The sequence below is a fragment of the Giraffa tippelskirchi genome, chromosome X (assembly GCF_054371585.1).
Source record: "Giraffa tippelskirchi isolate mGirTip1 chromosome X, T2T-mGirTip1v1.2.pri, whole genome shotgun sequence".
Classification (NCBI taxonomy): domain Eukaryota; kingdom Metazoa; phylum Chordata; class Mammalia; order Artiodactyla; family Giraffidae; genus Giraffa; species Giraffa tippelskirchi.
The window spans coordinates 23779498-23801367 of record NC_137289.1 but is presented as its reverse complement, the minus strand read 5'-3'; the positions used below and the strand labels follow the sequence as shown (position 1 = coordinate 23801367).

The following is a 21870-nucleotide window of genomic DNA, read 5'->3' as shown; positions in this document are numbered from 1 at the left end:
TAAAGAGTTGATATTTTTTCAAAGAGTTCTGTAAACTGTTAAAGGGCTACACACTTATGGGTCAGTATTAAGTTGTCCTGTCCTGCCACCACCCACCCCCTCCTTGGTTTCATGTGAAATTAGAGCTTTGGGGGTGATTAGGGAGGTAACAGACCAATCAGCATGAAGCCAGCCCACCCCAAACCTCCTTGCCTAAAACCAGTTCCTTTGACGACCAGTTTGCCTAAAAGTCAAAGTAGTAATTTTGAAAGAAGGCATTTTGTACCAATTCTCCTAAGAGGCACTTTCAACATAATGTCGTTTTTTTAAATCACTGTCACAATCTGCAACATTTTGTCAATGATAAGATTGTTGTGTATGCTGGTGGGTGGTGTTTTCTATTTTACCTTTCATTGAGTAGCTTTATGACTTTTTAGCAAGTGTCTCAAGACCCTTTCTTCAAATTGTATATTTCTAGAACTAAATACCTGTCAAATCTGTAGAATTTCCAACAAGACTTATTGAAGGCACCTTTTGGATCACTCCTGTCTCCTCTTCACTGGGTTTTACTCTGGATTGTGTATGCCTGTGTGCACCTAATGAGTTGGTTAACCAAATTAGCATGTACCCAACGTTCCTTTCTGTTCTCCAAGATATTGGCATTGTGACAACAAGCATGAAGAAGTGAGACAGATGGGGCAGAATTGCATCAAACTCCTTGCATTTTATTTCTCAGGCTATCTTGTGCATCAAGCAACTCTACTTTGTGAGACATAAAATGATACATACAAAGTCATTACCAAATGTATTTATTGCAGGAAACAGAACATTTCTCAAGAAAGGCAAACTGGCTAAAAGTCCCGGGAGTGTTCAAAAGTAGATAAAAATAGAAGAAGGCACGCACCAAGGATATAAAACAATTTTTAGTAGAAATCCCACTTTTAATCAGAATGTTCTTAAATAAATTTTTTTAGAGTCCTTTAAAGGACACTGCACACAACAATTAGGACACTCAGATGCCAGCACACTTAAAACTGGACTGCATGTTATATGAAGTGGTCAATAAGCATAGTGATTCTTTTTGTGAGTTTTTGGCAAATTAGTTAGAAGCCATCTGACCTAGAACCAATACAGAAGGCAGGCACTTCCGTCCCTGTGCGTGAAGTTCATGGGCATGGGGCAGGTGGGGGGGAACGGGGACCTCAGGGGAGAGGTGTGCCCCTCCTGAACATGACCTCCAAGAGTAAGGGCGAATTGTCAGCTTTTCACTCTTTATTATAAAGACATATTTACACTGAACAATCTTTACAAACACAGTGAACACAACTAGGGAAAGGGGATGCTTTCTTAATGAAAAGGGCCTTAATAACTTTGTATAAATTAGTCTAAGAATCATACACAACCACTTTAAATAAGACAGCCCCCCAGCACCCCCACTGCTCGTGTCCCCAGACTTTCCCAGCCATCCCTTTCCATCTCATTCCCCACAGGGCTGGGCAACTGATGCGACAGGAGAAGCAGAGAGGAAGAGGGGGAAATGGCCCAGTCCCTGGTGGGGGAGTCCATGGCAGAAGAGGCTTTCTGGACACTGGTCAGCCCCCACTCCGGGCTGAGAGGCACTGAGGGGTCAGTGGGTGCCCAGCCTGGCTCCCCAGGGTGGGCCTTGAAGCAGCAGCAGCAGCAGCAGTAGCATTAGCAGCAGTGGAGGGAAGGGGAAGGGTTCGGGTATAGGCGAAAGGGATTTGTTGTGGGACTCGGGGGGCCGGGACTCCCCCTGCTCCCACACATACATGGGTGGCCATCAGGCTCCTGTCTTCCCTTTTCTCCTTCCCAGGCCTCTCAGAAGAAAGCCTGCTGAGATCCACACTTCCTCCCATCTTTCCTTCCTTCCTCCCTCCCTTTCTTTCCTCTCTCCTTTCTGTCTCCCCCCTCCCCAAGGAAAGGCCACTGGGAGAGAAAGTCCTGTCAACATGAAGGGAAGGTTATTGAGTCCAATTGGTTAAGGCCACCTCCTGGTTCCTGGGAGTCTTGGTGCCTGAGCTGCAGCTATGAAAATACCTGGGGTCTGCGAGTGTCACAGGAATGAGAGTGGCTGGTCAGTCACAGAACTTTCCAGGCCAGGTTGAGGAATGGACCTGAGAGGCAGGCCAGGGAGGTGGGGACAGCTCCGTCCCACCATGGGGCAGCTCATAGCCAGCTCCCTCTCCCTTCCTAGGCACCCCGAGCCCCAACCCTGGGAGAAAGGCACTTCATGGCTTTGGAAAGCCTTGTCAAGAAGGAAGAGGACATCCTCACATGGGAGCGGGAGACCTGGGCCCTCATTCTGGCTCTGGTGACACTGAGCAGGTCACCATCCCCCTCCAGGCCTCTGCTTTTTGCAGGAGTTTGCATAAGGAGGTGGAGCTAAGTGATCTCCAAGGTGCCTTTTGGCTCTGATAGTCTGTAATTCTTGGCAAAACCAAGTGTCCTGCTTGGCTTTCGTTCCTGGGAGGGTACAGAGTCACCTCAGGCCCATCTCTTCCCCTCCAGAGCTGGAGCTGAAACCAGCTGGGGTAGGGGGAGAGGGAGTGAGTGAGAGGGACAGTCAGGCCACGCAGCAAGGCGGTGAGAGAAGTGACAAAGTATCCATAACAGCTTTATGGAAAGCCCGAATGAACTTCTTGGCCAACCGAGTACAGCATGGCCCCTCTCCTTCACCTCTTCCTTAACTGGGCCAAACTCAGGGAGGAGGAAGACACCACAGTAGCTATTCCTCTCTTCTCTAGTGCTTCACCTCCTCCTTGGCCAGAGCACCAAGCCTCCATTCCCATGCCCCCCAAGGCACCCTGTCTGCATCCCAACATCCCATCCCTCTCCCCTCTCACTATAGTCTCTTATTGCTCAGCTTCCTGTGCCCCTCTGGCAGCCAGGGGAAGGCTGATGCCCTAGTTGAAGAAGGGAGGGTTCCACCCAGCCCACAGGGCATACCTAAGGCAGGAAGGGCCAGAGATGGGTTAGGCATTAGGGTATCAAACAGAAGAGGTAGGGCTTAAAGCAGGGGGAGGACTGGCATTTCAGCGCAAGGCCTCCCAAGTCAGGAATCAGGGGCTGAATGGATCCTAGATGGGAAGGCAGGTGGGGGAGAAGAGCCAGCCGGTGAGCAGCTAGAAGAGGGGCCAGGTGAGGCGAATGGCTGTGAGGGCTCCAGAGAAGCAGGCCGATCTACGAGGAGTAGAGAGAAATCGCAGGGGGTAGGCGCGTGGTGGCCCCTTCAGTCCTAAAGAGACAAAAATGACCAGAGAGAAGTCATTGATGTGTCCTAGGTCAAAGGAACCGCCCGGGGCGGGACAGAAGACCAGCTTCACCCTGCTCTGAGCAAGCCTGAACCTAAAGCCTCAGGTCCCTGAGCTGGTACCCCTGTCCTGGAGACAGGAGGAAGGACAGCAGGTCACCTCTAACCTCTCCTCCCATAGCTCTGGGCAGCTCTCTTCCTGTCTTCTGCCTGCGGTTACCCCCAAAGCTCCCTGCCTCCTTCTCTGCCTCTGGTGAGGATCCACACCCACACACATACCCTGGGGCACATCCCCCCAGCTTATCAAAGCGCCCCCCCTCCAGTCTTCCAGAACACTCCACCTGGGCCAGCCAGCCCAACTCTAGGCAGCCGGGCGGACGGGAGCCAGCACCTGACTCCTGGGGGAGCGCCAAGCCCCTCTCCAGCCTCAGCCTCCTGTCTGTAAGCCCCAGGGTTCTGTGTGGGGCTGGGACTGCCGGGTGCAGGTCTCTGGCCAGCGATCAGCAGCAGGGCCACCCAGCTTCCAGACTGTTCCTCTCCTGCCCCCTCTGTACCACCCACTCACCAGAGACTCAAGTACCTGCTTCAGAAAGGCATGGGGCCCTTGTGGGAGAGGCGTGGCCGCTGGCGCCGAAACTTCCTCCGACCTCCCTGCCAGGGCCCTGGGCCGCTCCTCGACCCCCTGGGCTGCACCAGGTAGCGGATGGTGCCTTCTTCCATCTCCTTCCCGTCAGAAGTCTGCAGCAGGGGTCCTGTAGGAAGAAGAAAGCCAGTGAAGCCAGTCATCCCCAAAGGCTGATGCAGGGGGCCGGAGCCCCAGGGGAGGGTCAGTTTCCCCATGAGGTGGTGCTCTCATAGCTTGTCTTTCTTTTTGAATCCATGAACCGATGAACTTTTTGCAATGGTTACACGGTTCTGGGGCAAATGGAACCCACGACTCACAACTTGCAAATTATACATCTGACTTTATGTCCTTTTGAGAGTCTTATCATGTTTCTAATGAGCACAAATACATGTTCTGTGTTCAGAACGTCATCAAGAGGTGCAGTTTGGGGTATCAGGCCTGTACTGAGGCTGGGGCATGGCAGACAGTATACCTCCCACTGCACACTGGCAACTGATACACTGAAAACATTTCAGACACAATATTTCAATGAAATGAACTCCCCCCCATCACGTGGCCATCACCTAGATTCAACAGTGATCCAGATGGAGTTACATATACTTTGGTTCTCCTGTTTCTTTCTTTGCGGAGGTATTCTAAAGCAAATCTGGAACATGATGTCATTGTATATCCTTTGATATGCAGGTGACCCACTTTTGAGTCCTAGAGCTCTCAGACCTCCCCGCTGGGCATCTCATCAGTGTCTAGCCATCTTGGGGCTCACTTGCTCCCATGGCCTCCTGGTGGCTGTGACTGGGGGACTGCTGTGGGGGCAGTCTCTGGTTCTCTGTGTCAGGGGGGCAGGGCGGTCTCTGACTCTGCCTTATGCTGGATTCTACTCAGGCTGTGACCAGATTCAGAGGCCAATAAATATTGTACAAATGAATGAGTAAACAAATGGTGAACGTCACCTGAAGCAGCAAGTGCATCAGGAAGGGGGCTGGGCTGCTAGAGTCGCCCCCCTTCCCACACCTCTTTTCATCCCCAGATCACACCCCCATCCTGTGTCTGATGCATATTCCTTCTATTCTGATCTCAGTTGGCTTCTTTTCTGCTCTAGGGGCTCCCCTCTACATCTGTGCACAAGGTAGAAACCTCCTGATGCCAGAGCAAGCCCTGCCAATAGAATCCAAGTGGTGCTGGGTGTTCCTGGGTGCGATGAGGGACAAGACCCATGGGCCACCTCTCATGGAGGCTGACGTCCAGCCAGGGCAGGCAAGCTGGCACACCACAGACAAGCCAGCTACCAGAGGCCAGCAGAGCAGGGAGTGGTGACGGTGTTGGGCAAGAGGCAGACCAACAGAGTGTTGGGCAATGCCCAGGATGGGGCTGCTCAAGGCAGATACAGCTTCTGAGGCCAGTGATCGTGAATCTGTCTCCCTCTTCCCACACCAGCAGGTTCGCCTCCAGCTATATCCCTCTCTCTCGAGACCTGTTTCCATCCATCCAGGAGTCTCCACCACTAGCTCACAGTTTCCATATAACCGCCTCTTGGCTGCCAGTTCCCCCATTATACCCCTGGCGGCTCTTCCTTTCCTTCCTCCCTGCCTCCAGCATCCCCATGCTCCAGTTCCTTCCTTGGCTAGTTGGCTTTTGTGATTCCTCCTCCACTTGCACACAATTTCCAGGCATTTATCCTTCTCTTAGGCCAGAAGCAGGTGAGGTCTGTCCTTAGGGCCCTCCCTGCCCAGGCCCCTGGGGCCTGCCGCTCTCCAGCTCTGGCCCAGACATGCATGTGCACACTCTCTAGCCCTCCACCCTCCCGGAGAAGAGTCACAAGCCCATTAGGACCTCTCTGTTTACCAGCCACTCTTCATGCTTCTGGTTGGGGGTGGGTTAATGTGGTCCCCTAAACCCAGCACCTAATGTAAATTCAAACACAAATTGTCTTCGCGCTTTGGGGCAGTAGGTGTGGACAGGGGCCAGGAGGCTGCTTCCTCCTGTCGTGGGGCTACCTTCTGCAAAGGGGCTGGAACGTGTGTAGGGACAGGAGGGAAGCCCCTTCACTCAGCCCCCCACCCCAGCTGCTTCAGCTTCTGCCCTGTGTTTTGGAGCCCCCTCAAGACTGTCTTGCCCTCTGCAAGAGGATAGGAATGATGCTAATGAAAAGTGAGTACCAGAGAAACACTCGGGGCAAAAAGGACTGTGCTGAGGGTGTGGCCAGGCACACAGAAGCACCCTAAGGACCATAAAGGTGTCAATGAGGTCTTGGTTCTTGCGTCTGAAGGGTGACCAATGGCACAGGCTATGGTCCCAGGAACAGCAGGCAGGAGAAGAGAGGCACAGTGCCCAGTTGGGAAGGGTATCATCTGCAAATGCTCAGACCCAGGGCTCTAAGTGGTGGTGGTAATCAGGGAGGGAGGCCTGGTGGGGAAGGCTGCTAAGAGGGAGGGAGGCCCAGAGCCAGGATGAGGAGCATGGCTGGTGGGCTCAGACTCTAGCCAGGGAGATGTCTAGACACTAGGGCTGCAGAGAAGAACTACCTAGGCTGACTGAGTTCTCAGCCGGGCCCTGGAAAGCAGTCACCCAGAAGCCCCAGGCATCTTGCACCCCACTGGACGGGGGGCTCACTGTCCTCCTCATAGCCAGAAGTTTGTGGTTCCTCTCCCACCCTGATCCCATCACCCCCTTGTTTCCTATTTTTGATTCTGAGTCTGGTTCACCCTAAGATAAGCTGACACCTGAAACCCAGGCTTTGTCCTGTCTAAAGGGGCCAATCAGAGGCTTCTGATTCTCATCACTACAGAGGTCCCAGCTACACAAGAGAATTCCCCTGTAGAAATTGGGGCCATCCCCAGTGAACTTAAATATTTTCCTCTAACTCATCTGCTACTTAAAGGAAGGCTAGGGCAATCTGGCCAAGAGTCGCAAGCCTACAGGGACCGAAGTGCCATCAGCATCTCCACTGTGAACCACAGTCAGGGGTAAACAGGGTTTGCTTTTCACACCACATGAACTCCAACCCTGCCAGAGCACAATGAGGTGTGTGCCACTTTTCAGGAGCATGCCATCCTCACTTGGAATGAAGATCATTTTTTTTTTCCTATTGCCATCCAGCCTGTCTTGTGATGGCTTTAAAAGCCCACACAAGTGCCCTGGTGGCACTGGCTGTGTCCCCTCCACTGCTCTGGGGTCCTGCATATGTCTCTGGGATGAGGTGCCCCTCCTCTGTCTGCCCAGCCCCATGCCCTGAGCCGTCTTCCCATGCCAGCCAAGCCACTGAGGACACCTCGTGCCCTGGCAGCCCTGCTTGTCTGCTTCACCTGTGTTAGTCCTTTACAGACTCCAGTTACCTGGGGGCTTAGCTCTGAGGCATTGGGGATGGAGTGGAGACGCCCCCTCCCTGAGTCAGAGAGGTCAGAGGCTGTCCTCATGCTGTCACGGTGGCCAGGCCTCAGCTCGGGCTGGGGAGAGGCAGGAGGGGGCTGGAGAGAGAGAGAGGTGCTCAGACAAAGACCAAGGGCTGCTTGGCCCTGGCTCAGCAGTTTGCAGACTCAGAAGAGCAAAGTGTATCCCAGGTCAGGAGGCAGCGGAGGAGTCTGTGTGTGTTGGTGGGGGTGCATTCCAAGTCAGGGCACAGTGTTGTGGAGGAAGCATGGATTTCAGGCCTGGAACTCTGACTGGGGACTCGGGCTGCGGACAGCATGTGAGTCTGCGCCAGGGGTGAGGTGCTTCAGAAAAGCTCCCTTTTTCTGACCCAGGACAGGAGGCACGAACAGCAGGACCTGTGTCCTTGGACCCTGGGCTGGTGGCCACCTGCACGGAGGTGGCCTCCTTGGCTCCAAAAGAGGCTGGGGGAGGCGGTGGTGGAGAGGCAGGGGGAGCCTGGGAAGTTTCCAGTGCTTGGCTTAAGCAAAACATGAGGGCAACGAATTTACCCAAAGCAGGCTGTGGAGATAAGGCAATCTAATGAAAAAAGGTGAATTGAAGCAGGAAGTGGCAGGGTCTGAAACAGACAGTGCCTTCCCTCCTGTTGAAACCGGCTCTGCCTTTACCTCAGTGCTATCCCAACAGCTGGACACCTAAAGGGTCTGAATGCTGGTCGGTCAGTGAAGTGTCTCCCTGGAGGATCTGGGGGATCCCCAAGCATGCCGATCAGGCAGGCCCAGCTTGCTTTGGGATGCCCTCTCTGCACCCACTCTCCCTGAAGGCACCACTTGGGGCCATTTGCCAGTGGTAGTGTCCCCTGGGTGTCTTGTCTTGCCAAGTGCACTGGGCGGCAGGCTCTCAGAGGGCAGGTCCCTGCGGGGTCCTTCATTTGTATCTTTCGCTCACTTTCCGCCGTTGCCTGCCTGACAGGACTTTGTCAGGAAAAACCCTGCTCCCCTTCTTCTCAAGTAGGTGGTTGACCCAGGGTTCAGGCCCTGAAAAGAGAGACCACTGGACAGCTAGCTGAAGGCAGGTGGTGCCAGAGCCAACCAAGTCACCTTCCTGAGAAGCCAGGCAGGGCTCCCTGGGGCCAGAGCAGTGCCAAAGGCAAGAGCTGAGAAAGCAGGTGACCTACAAAGAGAGAGGTGGAGCCCCGCCAGACCCCTCAGAGCCTCCAAGATTGTATTGTGTTCTGAAGGGCCTGGAACCAAGGAGGACCCAGAGCCTGCCTCTAGGAAACGTGCTGCCCTGCTTTCTGTCTCCCTCGGCTCCCACCTCCCCAAAACTCCAACCCTGGCACTGGCATTAGTCCACCTGGTCTTGGCCTTTCTATTCTGTGGTGCCAGTCAGGCAGCAGTGACAGCCAGATCACAGGACTGTGGCACCTGGAGGTGGGAGCTGGCAGCCCCAGGAGACACTGACGCACAGACAGGCAGCCTGGACCCGGATGGCTGGGCTGTGGGTGGGGACCGGGCTTGGGGACGATTGCCAAGTATGCCAGGTGGGGCTGTGGTGCAGGTGGGGGCCAGCTACCTGGAGGTATTGATCGGGTCAGGTGCTCTTGCCTGGTTTGGTGCCTGGAGACAGGGGGACTGAAGTGCAGCATGACCATGCCTGGGGTGGAGGGGAGGCGGGAGGGAGCCAGGATCGCGAAGAACTGAGTCCCTGAGGTGGGACCTGGGACCGAGGCCTTGGGGAGGGCCTTCCCGTATGGGAGCAGGAGAGCAGACCAAACAGGACTTGGGGGTAAGGGAGGAGACCAGCCCGGCCCGGCCCTGCCCGGCCCGGCCCAGGGGAGGCTGCCTCAGCTCACATGCAGGCTGCAAGGAGCAACATCTGGGCTCCACGCCGCCGCCCCCGCCGCGCTCTCCTGCCTATGCAACAAGTGTCACGTCTGCATCTTGGCACATCATCCCCAGTGGCCCGCGCCCCCGGACCGGCCGGCGGCCCCTAACTTTCCACGCGGGAGCCCTGCCCACCCGGCTCAGGTCAGTTCCCTCCAATGATCCACGAGGGGAGCGGGACGCGCCTCCCCCCGATTCCCTGCAGCACGTGGGGCGTGGGGCGTGGGGCGCGGGGCCCCGGGGCGCAAGCCTGCGGCCCTGAGCTCCTCAGACTGCGAGGGGTGACCGGGAGGGGCCAGGCTCCGGGCGGGTGAGGCCCCAGGCCGAGCCGAGCCCCCTACTCACCCGGAGGGAGCGGTGCCCGCAGCCGGCGGGCCCCTGACCCCGGGCGCCCTGTCAGTGGGCGGCCCGGCGCGTGGCGGCTCCGGTACGGCTCGCGCGCGGCTCCCTGGAGGCGGAGAGGGAGCGAGCGTCGGGGCGGAGGGCGGGGAGCGCGGGGGCTGCAGCGCGGACGAGCGGGAGGGCGCGCACTCACCTCCGCACACCGCGCTCAGGCAGAGCCAGAGCAGCAGGAGCGCCTGCACGCAGAGCCGCAGATTCATGCTGCTCCGCCGGCCGCCGCCGCGCGGCCCGGGCCAGGGGGCGGGGGTTGGGGCGGAGAGGCCGGGGGCCGAGGGAGGCGCGAGCCGCGGCTGGGGCGGGCGGCAGGGCGCGGAGCTCGCGTGGCTCCGGGCCGCGAGACGGTGCGCCCCGAGCCGCGCCGCGGGCTGGCCGGCCGCCGCCTCCTCTCTCCCGCAGCCTCCCTCTCCCGCCGCCGGGCAGCGCCGCCCAGCTGGTCTCGGCGGCTCCGGGGGCGGCAGCGAGCCCGTTCCAAGTGGCTGGCGGCTCGGCTGTGGCTCCAACGGCCCGGGGCTCAGGCTGCCAGCGGGAATGCGCCCCGCTCACTCCAGGGGCTGCATTTTGTAGCCTGTGGCTTGGCCGCGAGCCCACTTGGTCATGTGGTCATCGGGAGGGCTGGAGGGGGGGCCAGGAAGAGGGAGAGGGAGCGAGCCTCCCGTACCGCCCCCCTCCCGGCACGCACTCGGCAACCCCAGCCAGGGCGCGAGAGGGAACCTCGAGGTGGCCCCACAACAAAGGCGGCGCGGCCGCTCTGACAGCCCACAAACGGCTCCCCGGACAATGCCCGCCTGGCCGGGGGCCAGAGGGTTCTGGAGACCTGAAGGATTTCAAACACAGGAAGCGTTTGGGGCGGTGGAGGGGCACACTTAACCCTTTGTCGCCACGCTTCCTTAACAGCTGTCAAGGAACCGAGGCGCTGCCCCCACTCGCCCCTCTACCCCTGACTCGGTCCATCCGCACGGCCACCCCGCAGTTGTAAGGACTTAGCCGAGACCCTCAGGCACTGGCCCGCCTCTCTCCTCTGTGTCTTCAACTGGGTTTGAATTGTGCCCGGTGCCCCCATTTCTCCTACTATCCCTCCAGGAGGCACCCTCTAACTGGAATGCCCCCACCCCATCCTTCCACTTCTCATCCAGAACACTTGCCAGGATAAAGGATAATCCAGAAGAGGCTGCCCCGGTTCCTCCTCGTCCTTGGGACATGCGACAGCTCCTAAGAGAGGGCATCTACTCTCTTGTTCCCCATTATCACAACAAGGGACCATTTACTGACTCCAGACAGCCTAGGCTGGATTCATTTTGCATGTACTTGGGACTCCTCCCTGAAAGTGGGTCCCGAATTTGTTTGCCTTCCCCGTCTAGACTGTCCCTTCCTACAGCCTGTGAGCTCCCAAGACAAGGAACTACCTTTCACCGCCCTGGGAACCCCCTAAGATAGGACCTTGTCTTCTCATCCTTCTGCCTCTCTCCAAAGTCCCCAATATCGGGCTCTGCACATAGGTGGCACTCAACACATGTTAAAAGACTAAATTGAAAGGTGTTTTCACATTTAAGCTGGCCAAGCAGTTTGCTTGAAGGGCAAGTCCGGATTTACACAAAAAAACACCTTGAATAGTGTGTGTGTGTGACATTGAAGATGTGAGAGACCACCGTAGATTTAACATATTTTTTGAAATGTTAAGACAATCCAGTGTACGCCCAATTTTTTAGGAATCTCCATCCAAGATAATTGTCAACTCCAGAGTGTGGGTCTCTGCTTTGTTCACAGCTGCATCTCCAGGCCTAGAACAATGGCTGGGGCATGGTTGGTGCTCCCTACATAATTTTGACTATATAAACGAACTTTTCAAAACGCTTCCTATCGCCTAAATCAAGGTAGTGGGAAGGGGATAATATAGGGTTCTTGTTCATAGCCTACGGCCAGATTGGCCCCAGTCCAGTAGGAAAAAGGCAGAGTCAGGAGAGGAAGAGGTGTCTTCACCTCTTCATCCGTGAGGCCCAGGCAGTGAGCAGTGGGCATTAGCAACGTGAGATCATTTCCCTTGTGCTGCCCCCTGGAAAGAGTCTTCCCTCTCCAGGCGGAGAAACACGGGACCTCTAGTTTTCACCCTCAACGGCTGCAGTGCCTTGCTGTTGTCACCTAAATTTACTGCATCTCGCGGGGATGATCATCTCCGTGCTACTCCCTTCAGGGTTGTTAGGGGATTGAATGAGATAATGTACCTGAAGGCACCGGTGCAAATCGGAAATCAACCTTTGCGGGATGCTTTTTAGGAACCGTGATCCTCTAACCGCTGATGGAACTAGCCCAGGCATTTGCGAATGAGCGCCCCCGTAAGTCCGTTCATGGAAGCGTTCATATTTAATTGCTCCTTCACCAGGGTGTGGATGGGCTATTTGCCAAGTGGTTAAGAGCTGCTCTCTCCAATGTGATTGGCCCCAATGACATCCTTTCAATTGTTGCAGAAAGTTCTATTGGACAGTGCTGGGCTAGAGTAGCTCAATCATTCTTCTTCTCTCTTTCTTTCTTTATTTGGCTGTGCTGAGTGTTAATTGAGGTATGCAGGATCTACTTCCCTGCCCCGGGGATCGGACCTGGGCCCCCAGTGTTGCAAGCATGGAGTCCCAGCCACTGGACCACCAGGGAAGCCCCTAATTCTTTCTTCTGTAATCCTTTTCCCTACCTTACTTCGTCTTCAAAATGCGCAAGGGAACAACATACAAAAGCAAAGCCAAATACAAATTTAAGGCAAACAACTCTCAGTAAATAGAAGGCTGCGCTGTGTAGCTTGTGGAATCTCAGTTCCCTGACTAGGGATTGATCCCAGACCATCAGCAGTGAAAGCTTGGAGTCCTAACCACTGGAGTGCCAGGGAATTCCCAAGGCATGCATCGAAAGCAAGATTTAAAGAGCTGACCACGTGGGAGAATTATGTTTTAATCTAATCCTTCTCTCCACTTCACTGAACTGCATCCATTTTTCCAGTCCTGGATCCAAGATCACATCTTTTTCCTTTCTTAGTCCTCTAGATATCATCTTTTTCCTTTCTCAATCCACTCTTGCCCACGGTAACTTTATCTTCTTCTTAACAGCTATGGCTATAACTTTCATTGGCAGTTATTTTGGCCTGCACTTTTGTATCTGCATGCCATGTTCTGTGGGCCTGTGGAGAGGGTCCACCGCCAGGATACCCATTCTGGAACCAAGGCCTGTGAGGTAAGGGATGCAACTCAGCTTAGTCACCCTGAAACCCCTGTGGATTCCTATATATCTCAGTAGCTTATTCAAATAACTAGTTTGCATACTTGTCTCCACCCACTAGACTTGAAGGTCATCAGAATGATAGCAACTCACGCAGTGTGTGGCACAAAGTTGGCACTTGGAGGCCACTTTTTGAAGAAATAACTGACTGTTGGTAGAAATGTGTGCTGTCTTTTGTTTGGAAGAGGACACTGTTGAGTTCATATTAGCAGAATAAATGTTTAAAGGTCTTTCTCCAAGGGTGGGGAGGAGGTGCAGGGTGCCGTCCCCACCTTCCTGCCCTGAGGCAGCAGCATTCTTGCAACTGGGGCTCAGGCCTGTAAGGAGGGGCAAGATTTGGTTTCCAATCAAGTTCAGGGGCAATTCTGAGGACCGGGGTAGAATCCAGTGTACTGTTGGGGACAGAGATGAGATAGAGGACCCCTGTGAAGCCAGCCTGTGACTCGTTGCCCTCATGGGCGCTGTGCACAAGCTATTCCATTCTGCTTGGTGCCCTCTGTATGTCTTCACCGCCAGCCTCTGCTGCTTGGTTGACTCCCTGTCCTCTGGGTTGCAGTGAGCAGGGTGGTGTATCAGAAAGAACTCAGTTTCTGGAATTTCAAATACCTGAATTCAAATCCTGATGCTCAGCCTCAACCCTTAGCTGTGTGACTTTGGGCAAGTTATTTAACCTCTCTGAGCCTAAGTGTCTTCAGTTAGTAAATGAGGGTAATAATAGTACCTACCTCATTATGTTGGGAGATTAAACAAAATAATGCCTGTAAAGTACTTAGCACAGGCCCCAGCCACAGTAGTTGCTCAGTCAATCTTTGTTTTCTCCTTTTACTGATACAATCCTCCCACCCACCCACCTTTGGGCTCTGGCCTCTGACCTTTTGGAACTGATCAGGAAAGAACAGCTCTATCTTTGCCCTGTTCCATCCATACCTGTCTTCTCAGTAGCCATCAGAACTGTTCACTACCGTATTCCCCCAAAGCACCCATCTCTACTGGAGTTAATCTGATGAATACACTTGATCCAGGAAGTTAATGCATGATAGGAATTTGAGGTTTGCCTCCCAGGTATGGTATTATGATAGTAGTCCGTTGAAGTATGTCCTATTCCCCAGAGTAGCATCAAGCTCCACCCTTTCAAGCAAGGCGATATTTTTGTGACTTTGGCTCAAAAAAGACACTGCACTTCATTGTGGTGTGTGGGCTTCTCTCATTGCAGAGTGTGGGCTCTAGGTGCGCAGGCTCAGAAGTTGTGGCACATGGGCTTAAGTTGTTTCATTTGACTGCTCTATATAGAGCTCCAGCTTCCCTCATAGCTCAGTTGGTAAAGAATCTGCCTGCAGTGCAGGAGACCAGGTTCAATTCCTGGGTCGGGAAGATCCCCTGGAGAAGGAAATGGCAACCCACTCCAGTATTTTTGCCTGGAGAATCCCATGGACAGAAGAGCCTGGCAGGCTACAGTCCATGGGGTTGCAAGAGTCAGACACGAGTGAGCAACTAAACCACCACCACATAGAGCTCACCTTGCTTCAGAGTCAACTCAAAAAGGGACCCCCTCTGACAACTTACAACCAAACCTTCTTTTTTAAAAAAAATTTTTGTTGGGGTATAGTTAATTTACAGTATTATATTAGTTTCAGGTGTACAACATAGTGATTCAACATTTTTATAGACTATACTCCATTTAAAGTTATAAGAAATTGGCCATATTCCCTGCACTGTACAATATAATATATCCTTGTAGTCGATTTATTATATACTCAGTAGTTGGTGCCTCTTCATCCCCTGCTCTCACCTTGCCACTCCCCCCTAATCTCCCTAGTGGTAACCACTAGTTTGTTCTCTGTATCTGTGAGTCTGTTTCTGTTTTGTTATATTCACTAGTTTGTTTTATTTTTTAGATTCCACATATAAGTGATATCATACAGCGTTTGTCTTTCTTTGTCTGACTTATTTCGCTAAGTGTAATGCCCTCCAGCTCCATCCATGTTGTTGCAAATGGCAAGATTTCACTCCTTTTATGGCTAAATAATATTCCATTGAATATATACCACAGCTTCTTTATCCATTCATCTGTTGATGGACACAGGTTACTTCCATCTTGGCATTTGTAATAACACTGCTGTGAACAGTAGGGGGTTGCATGTAATTCTTCAAAGTAGTGTTTTTGTAACAACCCAAGTTTCAACTCATAGGTTCATCCACTGAAATCTCAGAGTGCATTCCTGTTGTAGCCCATTTTTCTCTTCCTGTCCCCACAGAGGAGGAGGAGGATGTAGCTAAAATTTATTGAGCATCTGCTGCACGTGAAGCACTGTTCTAAATGCTTCACATATGTTAACTCATTTAATCCTCATGCCCATGAAGCAGTCCTACTTCTTACCATTCCCATTTTACAGCTGAGGCAACTGAGGCTAACAGAAGTTAAGAAAATTTCCCGGATCTGCCTAACCTGGAAGACCACACACTTCCCTCACTGAACTTTGAGAAGCAAATTCTCACTTCCCTGAGCCTAATATATCACTTTATTTGCACTTCTTTTTTTTTAAGATTAACTTATTTATGGCTGCATTGGGTGTTGGTTGCTGCGCATGGGCTTTCTCTAGCTGTGGTGAGCAGGGGCTGCTCTTCATTGCAGTGTGCAGGCTCCTCTCGTTGCAGAGAGCCTGGGCTCTAGGCACGCAGGCTCAGTAGTTTTGGCACATGGGCTTGGTTGTTCCATGGCATGTGGGATCTTCCCAGACCAGAGGTCAAACCCATGTCCCCTGCATTGGCAGGTGGATTCTTAACCCCTGAACCACCAGAGAAGCCCTATTCACACTTCTAACACTGCACTCCTACTGTCTTGAATCAAATTAGGAAGCAGTGAAGCATGGTGGTTAAGCTTCTGGGTTCTGAAATAACACCACTAAAGTTACTAAATAGGTAACTTAGAGCAAATTATTTAAGCTTTCTGAGTTTTAGGTTCCTCGTCTGAAAAAAAGGGGGGTGCTTATCTCCCTGGAAAATTGGAAGGGTTAAACCCAACAATACCTAGGAAGTACTTGGTACACTGCTTGACTCTTCTAGTAAGACAAGCATTATGTAAATTTTGTATATTCTCATAGGTATTTGTGTATATTGTAACAATAGTATGAGGTAGTAAGGCTATGTCTTACTCATTTTTGTGTTCTTACCAGAAGTGCTTATGCCCAAAGCAAATACTCAATAAATATTCATTGAACGTGGGAAGGAACTGTGTGTGTGTTAGTTACTCAGTCGTGTCTGACTCTTTGCAACCCTATGGACTGTAGCCCACCAGGCTCCTCTGTCCATGGGATTCTCCAGGCAGTACAGTCATGTTAATAATCAATCTGGGTTTATGATAAATATCAGGTATCCTTATTTGGGCAAAATCATCACAGCCTGTCCAACAGGTTCTGAGATGGGTCAACAGCAAGAGCTAGCAGAAATAACACAAAGATGTGAACTCCCCCCACCCCCAATTGGTAGTGGCTGTTTTAACAGGAGTAATATAAAAAGTGGAGTGATAAGTGCACATCCGGAGAGTGATTAGCCTAGCCAGTACTCGGAGAAATCTCCCTAACAGAAAGAGTCCCAACCCCCTCATTATGCAGATAGAGAAACTGAGGTCCAGAAAGGAATAGTGACTTGCCCAAGGTTACACAGAAAGCCGGTGGCAAAGTCGGGACGGAGACCTAGATCTGATTAACTCCTGTCTCTTGCTTTTGCCTTGGTGCCTTCCCTGCATACAGCTGTCAGTCACTGGCTGAGCAGTGCCCCAGCTGACTGTGAAGCCACTCAGAACGGCTGTGGTTAGTCACGGACTCTCATTCACAGTCAGGCCTTCTGGAGCACATCGTAATAATGAACTTTCCCAATATCACTCATCCAATTTGTTCCCTAAGACATAAGCTAAATTAATGATCAGAGAAGTTCAGTAGCAGCAACCTTGGTGAAAAGTCTTTAAGAAGAGCCTCAAAGCTTCCGCTGTCTCTGTAGCTACTTAACAGGAACTTGAAAAACAGCAGAAAAGGCCAGCTGCTGGTTGATGCCTCACTAACTAGCTCCTTGACAAATGATCTTTGCTTGGCTCAGCACCAGCAGAGAACATGAATTTTCACTGTCTCATTACTACGTATTTGTCTTTCCAATTCTATTGGCTGGAATTGAGCTTTCTAACTCATCTATATGCCCCAGAGCAACCAACACAATGTTTGCCATACAGTAGAAACTTAATACATCTTCAGGGATTAACTTTCCCACTTTGACTGTGAAACCATGATGTTAATTACATGGAAACTAGCCTGAAACTTACTCTATAAATCAAAAGATCCTAATGACCAATTGGGGGAAAAACCGGTTGTTGGGATTTTGGGACATTGCCAGGATTTCTTCTTCAGCTAGCTGTATGATTCTCCCCTCACCTTGGTGTCCAATCCCTCCCAGTCTTTATCATCAACTGGATCCTAACCCTGGCCAGAGACTAAGGTCTTGCCTCTCACACTTGCCCTTGCCCCAAGCATGCAGCATCAAATACTAAACATTATAAGTTATCGCTTTTGCAAAACTTAGAGAAGTAGCCATTTCGCAGCATAACCACACTACCTCTATTCACATTCCTGGCTTTAATTCCATAACTCAGTCCCCTTGCGTGCTAAATCCTTTCACAGGGCATGTTTCTGCCACTTGCAAATGGGTTCCAAATGTCCCAGAAATGTTTATTCAACGTTGACATTTCTTCCAACTTCTTTGCAAACAACATACGTTCCTAGTTTCTCTTATATGTTGAAGAGATCAGGGGTTCCCTCACAGATATGCCTCACATGACACAACCATGTTCCTGAGAGGTATTATGGCAATAGAATTCAGATCACTGGCAATACATCAAATATTTTCAACAGACTGACTGCTCACTAGCGGATCCAGTCCTAAGAGGGAGCCTCCAAGAAGGTAAAGTACTGCTCTTCCACCTCCACTGCCACCCCAGCCCCACAGAGTTGCCCCTTTTCCCTGCATCCTGCCCATTCCTTCTGATCCTTCAGCCTCGCCCACAGCCACACAGGTCCCCGTTCCTCCCGTTGGTCTTTCAGAGCAGTTTCATTTCCTCTGCACATCCTCTATGACGTCTCCCAGGAGCCTCCATCCTTCCTCTCCTCTAGGGTCTATAAATACACTGGTCCCCCGGGGGGGCCTATGAATTCCTTCCTCAGGCAGCAAGGCCCTGTGAACTAGGATGGCCACTCCCGAATGAGCAGGTTTATCTCCAAGGTCCACTGGGCCATTGAACCTTTCTTCTTCATGCTTTGCTGGCTAATCTTAACCAGACTTACATAAGGTGGGATATTATACCACCTCAAATCTGGTACCTTTGTGTGCTGAGACAGAGCAAAGATGGATGGAGACTAGATGTTAAGTCCATGACCAGCTTGGCTGTGTGCTTAGAGCTCTGAGATAATGAGGTTAAGCTAGCGAGATCATCTCGGTCAGCTTTGCTCCATCCCAGATGCGAGTTTGTACCCCTATGGTGATCAGAGGTGGCGTCATCACTGCATGGGTCTTAACCCAGACCACAGACTGAGAGCCTCTTGATGTCTCACTTCTTCGTCTTCCATACATTTCCGGAACACAGAAAGAAAGAGCCCGGTAATGTATTAACTTTAAAAAGGTAACATTTTGGGGGGAAAAAAGAAAAAGAAAGGTAGCCATTTTACAGCAAAATCTCACATATTAGTTTCTGAAGGCAGCTGTAACAAATTACCACAAACTGGGTGGCTTAAAACAGCAGAAACTTATTCTGTTCAAGCTCTGGAGGCTAGAAGTCTGAAATCAAGAAGGTTCTGGGCGGGAATCCTTCCTTGCTTCTTTCAACTTGTGATGACTCCAGGCATCCCTTGGTTTGGGGCTGCAACATCTTCACATGGCCTTCTCTCTGTCTGTGTGACCTCCTTCTGCCTCTCTCTTTTCTAAAATATTTATATATTTGGCTGCTCCAGGTCTTAGTTGCAGCATGCAGGATCCTCAGTCTCCATTTTGGCACATGGGATTTTTAGCCGTGGCACGTGGGATCTAGTTCCCTGACCAGGGATGGAACCCGGGCCCCCTGCATTGGGAGCTCAGAGTCTTAGCCACTGGACCACCAGGGAAGTCCCTGCTTCTTTCTCATAAGGACACTTACCATTGGATTTAGTGCCCACCTGCATGGCTGACCTCCTCTTGAAATCCATAACTTAGTTACATCTGCAAAGAGATTTTTCCAAATAAGATTACATTCACAGTTTCTAGGGGTTTAGACATGGACATATCTTTTGCACACTCCCATTCAACCCACTGCACCCCACTACCTCCGCTCGCATCCCCAGCATGCTGGAATCGTAAGAGCATGAATTTTTCTGTCCATGTTGCCTCCAAATATCTCTCAAATCTGTATACTTCTCTACGTTTCAGTGCCCCATCCTCATTTAAGCCCCATCAGTCCTTGCACATCATTCTCCAAAGCAACCAGAATAGTTAGGCTGGCCTGCTCAGCTTGCCAGTCTTCTGTGGTTCCCAGTGGCTCTGAGGGTTGAGACCCAACTCTTGGCCATGACCTGCGAGGCACCAGCCACCTGTCTTGCCTCTCTCCCTCTTTCTATCTGTAGTGCCATGTCCTTTCCTCTTGGAGAACTCTCTACTCCACCCCATCTTCTCCTGGCTAACACCCATCATGCATCAGCTCAGCTCTAAGGTCAAATACCGCTTCCTTAAGCGATGCTTGCCTTGGCCCCCAGCCCAGTTGAGAAATCATCTTCATATCTCTCATAGTGTGCAATTAGATTTGCATTGTATCAATAACTCTCCTCACCTACCTCCCTCGCCAACCCCAATCGATTGAGCTCCACGAGGGCCTGTGGCTGTCTGGTTTCATCACTGTCCTCAGAATCTAACCAGTGTCCAACACATAGTAGGTGCTCAGTCATTATTTGAATGAATATATGAATTAATTAATTCATCCAAACATCTGTGTTCTCATCGCTCATGTTCCTCTCCTAAAAATGAGAGAAGCAATGCCTATCTCACAGGGTTGAATAATGAGAAAAATGAAATCATGGAGGGAAAGGGGCTTTATAAACCCCGAGATGCCTACTCATTTAAGGAATCATGATGACACTCACCAATGTCATCAACCTTTTGGGAGCCAGGGAGGTGCCCTGCCCAGGGTCTGAGGCAGCAGGAGATTCAAGGGTGGAAGCGAGAAAGGACTCTTTAGAAGAAGAGTTTCTGTAGGAGCTCTGCTGGGTAGGATAAGATTACAATGGACACTCCATTCCCCTGCTTCAGACTTGCAGCTCCCAACTTATCATCCTCTGGGATCAAAAGAAAATGCCACTCTCCTCAGGTGTAAAGATTGCCCTGAGTCACCCCGGGCATCGAGGGTTTTGATCGTCTTCCTTTAAAGCATCTGCTCCAGGTGCGGGCCGAGGGGAGGGTGACAGCCTCCCAGGCTGGGTCCATCTCCGCTCGTGCTTTCCACGAGGTGATCCATCAACCTTGGCACTGGCTTCAGGCGCTGCCCAGCTGACAAATGACTTTGAAGCGTGCCTCTGGACTTTTCATTCTTTCCCTTCCTTGCCTTCTTGGCTTTCACTGCCAACAGGCGGGGAGGGGATCACCTCCTTCCTCCTGCTCCTCTGGCACATCCATCTAGAAGGCATCCCTGGAGGCCTGACATTCCAGTTCTTCAGTGTCTTGCATTTGATTTCCCCAGACCCTGTCAAGTCATAATCTCCTTTCCTGCAGGGAAGGGACACTTCCACCTCTTCCTCCATATCCTCTCAGCTCCCTGCATTTGGGTCAAGAGACCTAAAAAGGCCATTTCTCATTTCCACCTTGTCTTCCATTGTTTTTTCCCCTGGGATGTCTATGCATTCATGGTCCTGAGATGCCTCACTGGTCTGGAATGTCCATGACGAGCCAATCCTCTGAATCACAAACTTAAAGAAGTTGGAAAGAGCAGAGCTCATTAGGCTGTCGTTTCCCCAGTTTCCTCCTCTGACCTGGACGTTTTCCCACTGCCTGGAGGGTGCGCTTCCCTACTCCTTCGCTCAACTGGGCTTTGGGGCTCTGTCTACACAGTCCCAGAAAGGTAAAGGACAAGGCCAGTTTCTGAATAATTCAAACAAAATCTTGTTTAATCTCAATGATTTGGGCATCCTATTACAAAGCACCATTTCGGTGCAAGGCTTTGGGATAATCCCCTCTAATAGCTATTACAGAATCGGAGCTGGAAAGGACCTGGCAGTTCATCTGTTCAAAAACCTGTTCCTGGGACTTCCCTGGTGGTCCCGTGGCTAAGACTCCGAGCTCCCAATGCAGGGGGCCTGGGTTCGATCCCTGGTCAGGGAACTAGATCCCACATGCCACAACTATGAGTTTGCATGCCACAACTAAAAATCCCACAAGGAAGATCAAAGATCTCACCTGCCACAACTAAGACCCAGCATGGTCAAATAAAAAAATTAATGAACCTGCTCCTTTTTAAATTTTGTATTATAGTTTTTCTTGAGAAATAATCAACATACAGTAAACTTCACATTTGCCTGCTGTACAAAAAGGGTACAATTTGCTAAGTTTTGACATATGCGTATCTCCATGAAGCCATCACCACCATCGCATTTCCATCACTCCCTGAAGTTTCCTTCTGCCCCGTTGTAATCCTTCACTTCATCCCCTCTGCAGTCCCCCATCCCCAGGCAACCACTGATCTGCTTTCTGTTACTGTATAGTTTGCATTTTCCAGAATTTTATATAAATGGAATAGCACAGTATGCATTTTTGGGGCTGATTTCTTTCCCTCGGCAGAATTATTTTGAGATTCCTTTATGTTGTATGTATTAATAGTGTCATATGCATCAGTAAGTTGTTTCTGCTTCTTGACTATTGTGATAAATGCTTCTATGAACACTCATGTACTAATTTTTGTATATATGTGTATCTTCAGCTCTCTTAGGTATGTGCCTATGAGCTTTTCATATGGTAACTATATTTAACCTTTTGAGGAACTACCAAACTATTTTCCAAAGCAGCTGTCCCATTTTACAATCCCACCA

The 21870-nt window shown here is 51.2% G+C and overlaps 1 protein-coding gene across 1 annotated transcript; it reads right to left on the bottom strand.

The window, feature by feature from the left end:
- Positions 1-683: 683 nt before the first annotated feature.
- Positions 684-10058, bottom strand: APLN (apelin). Its single transcript, XM_081564210.1, has 3 exons — positions 9663-10058; positions 3831-4002; positions 684-3235 (listed from the first exon to the last, which is right to left on the bottom strand). The coding sequence occupies exons 1-2, from the start codon at positions 9727-9729 to the stop codon at positions 3836-3838; spliced, it is 234 nt and encodes a 77-aa protein (XP_081420336.1). The 5' UTR covers positions 9730-10058; the 3' UTR covers positions 684-3235; positions 3831-3835.
- Positions 10059-21870: the final 11812 nt, after the last annotated feature.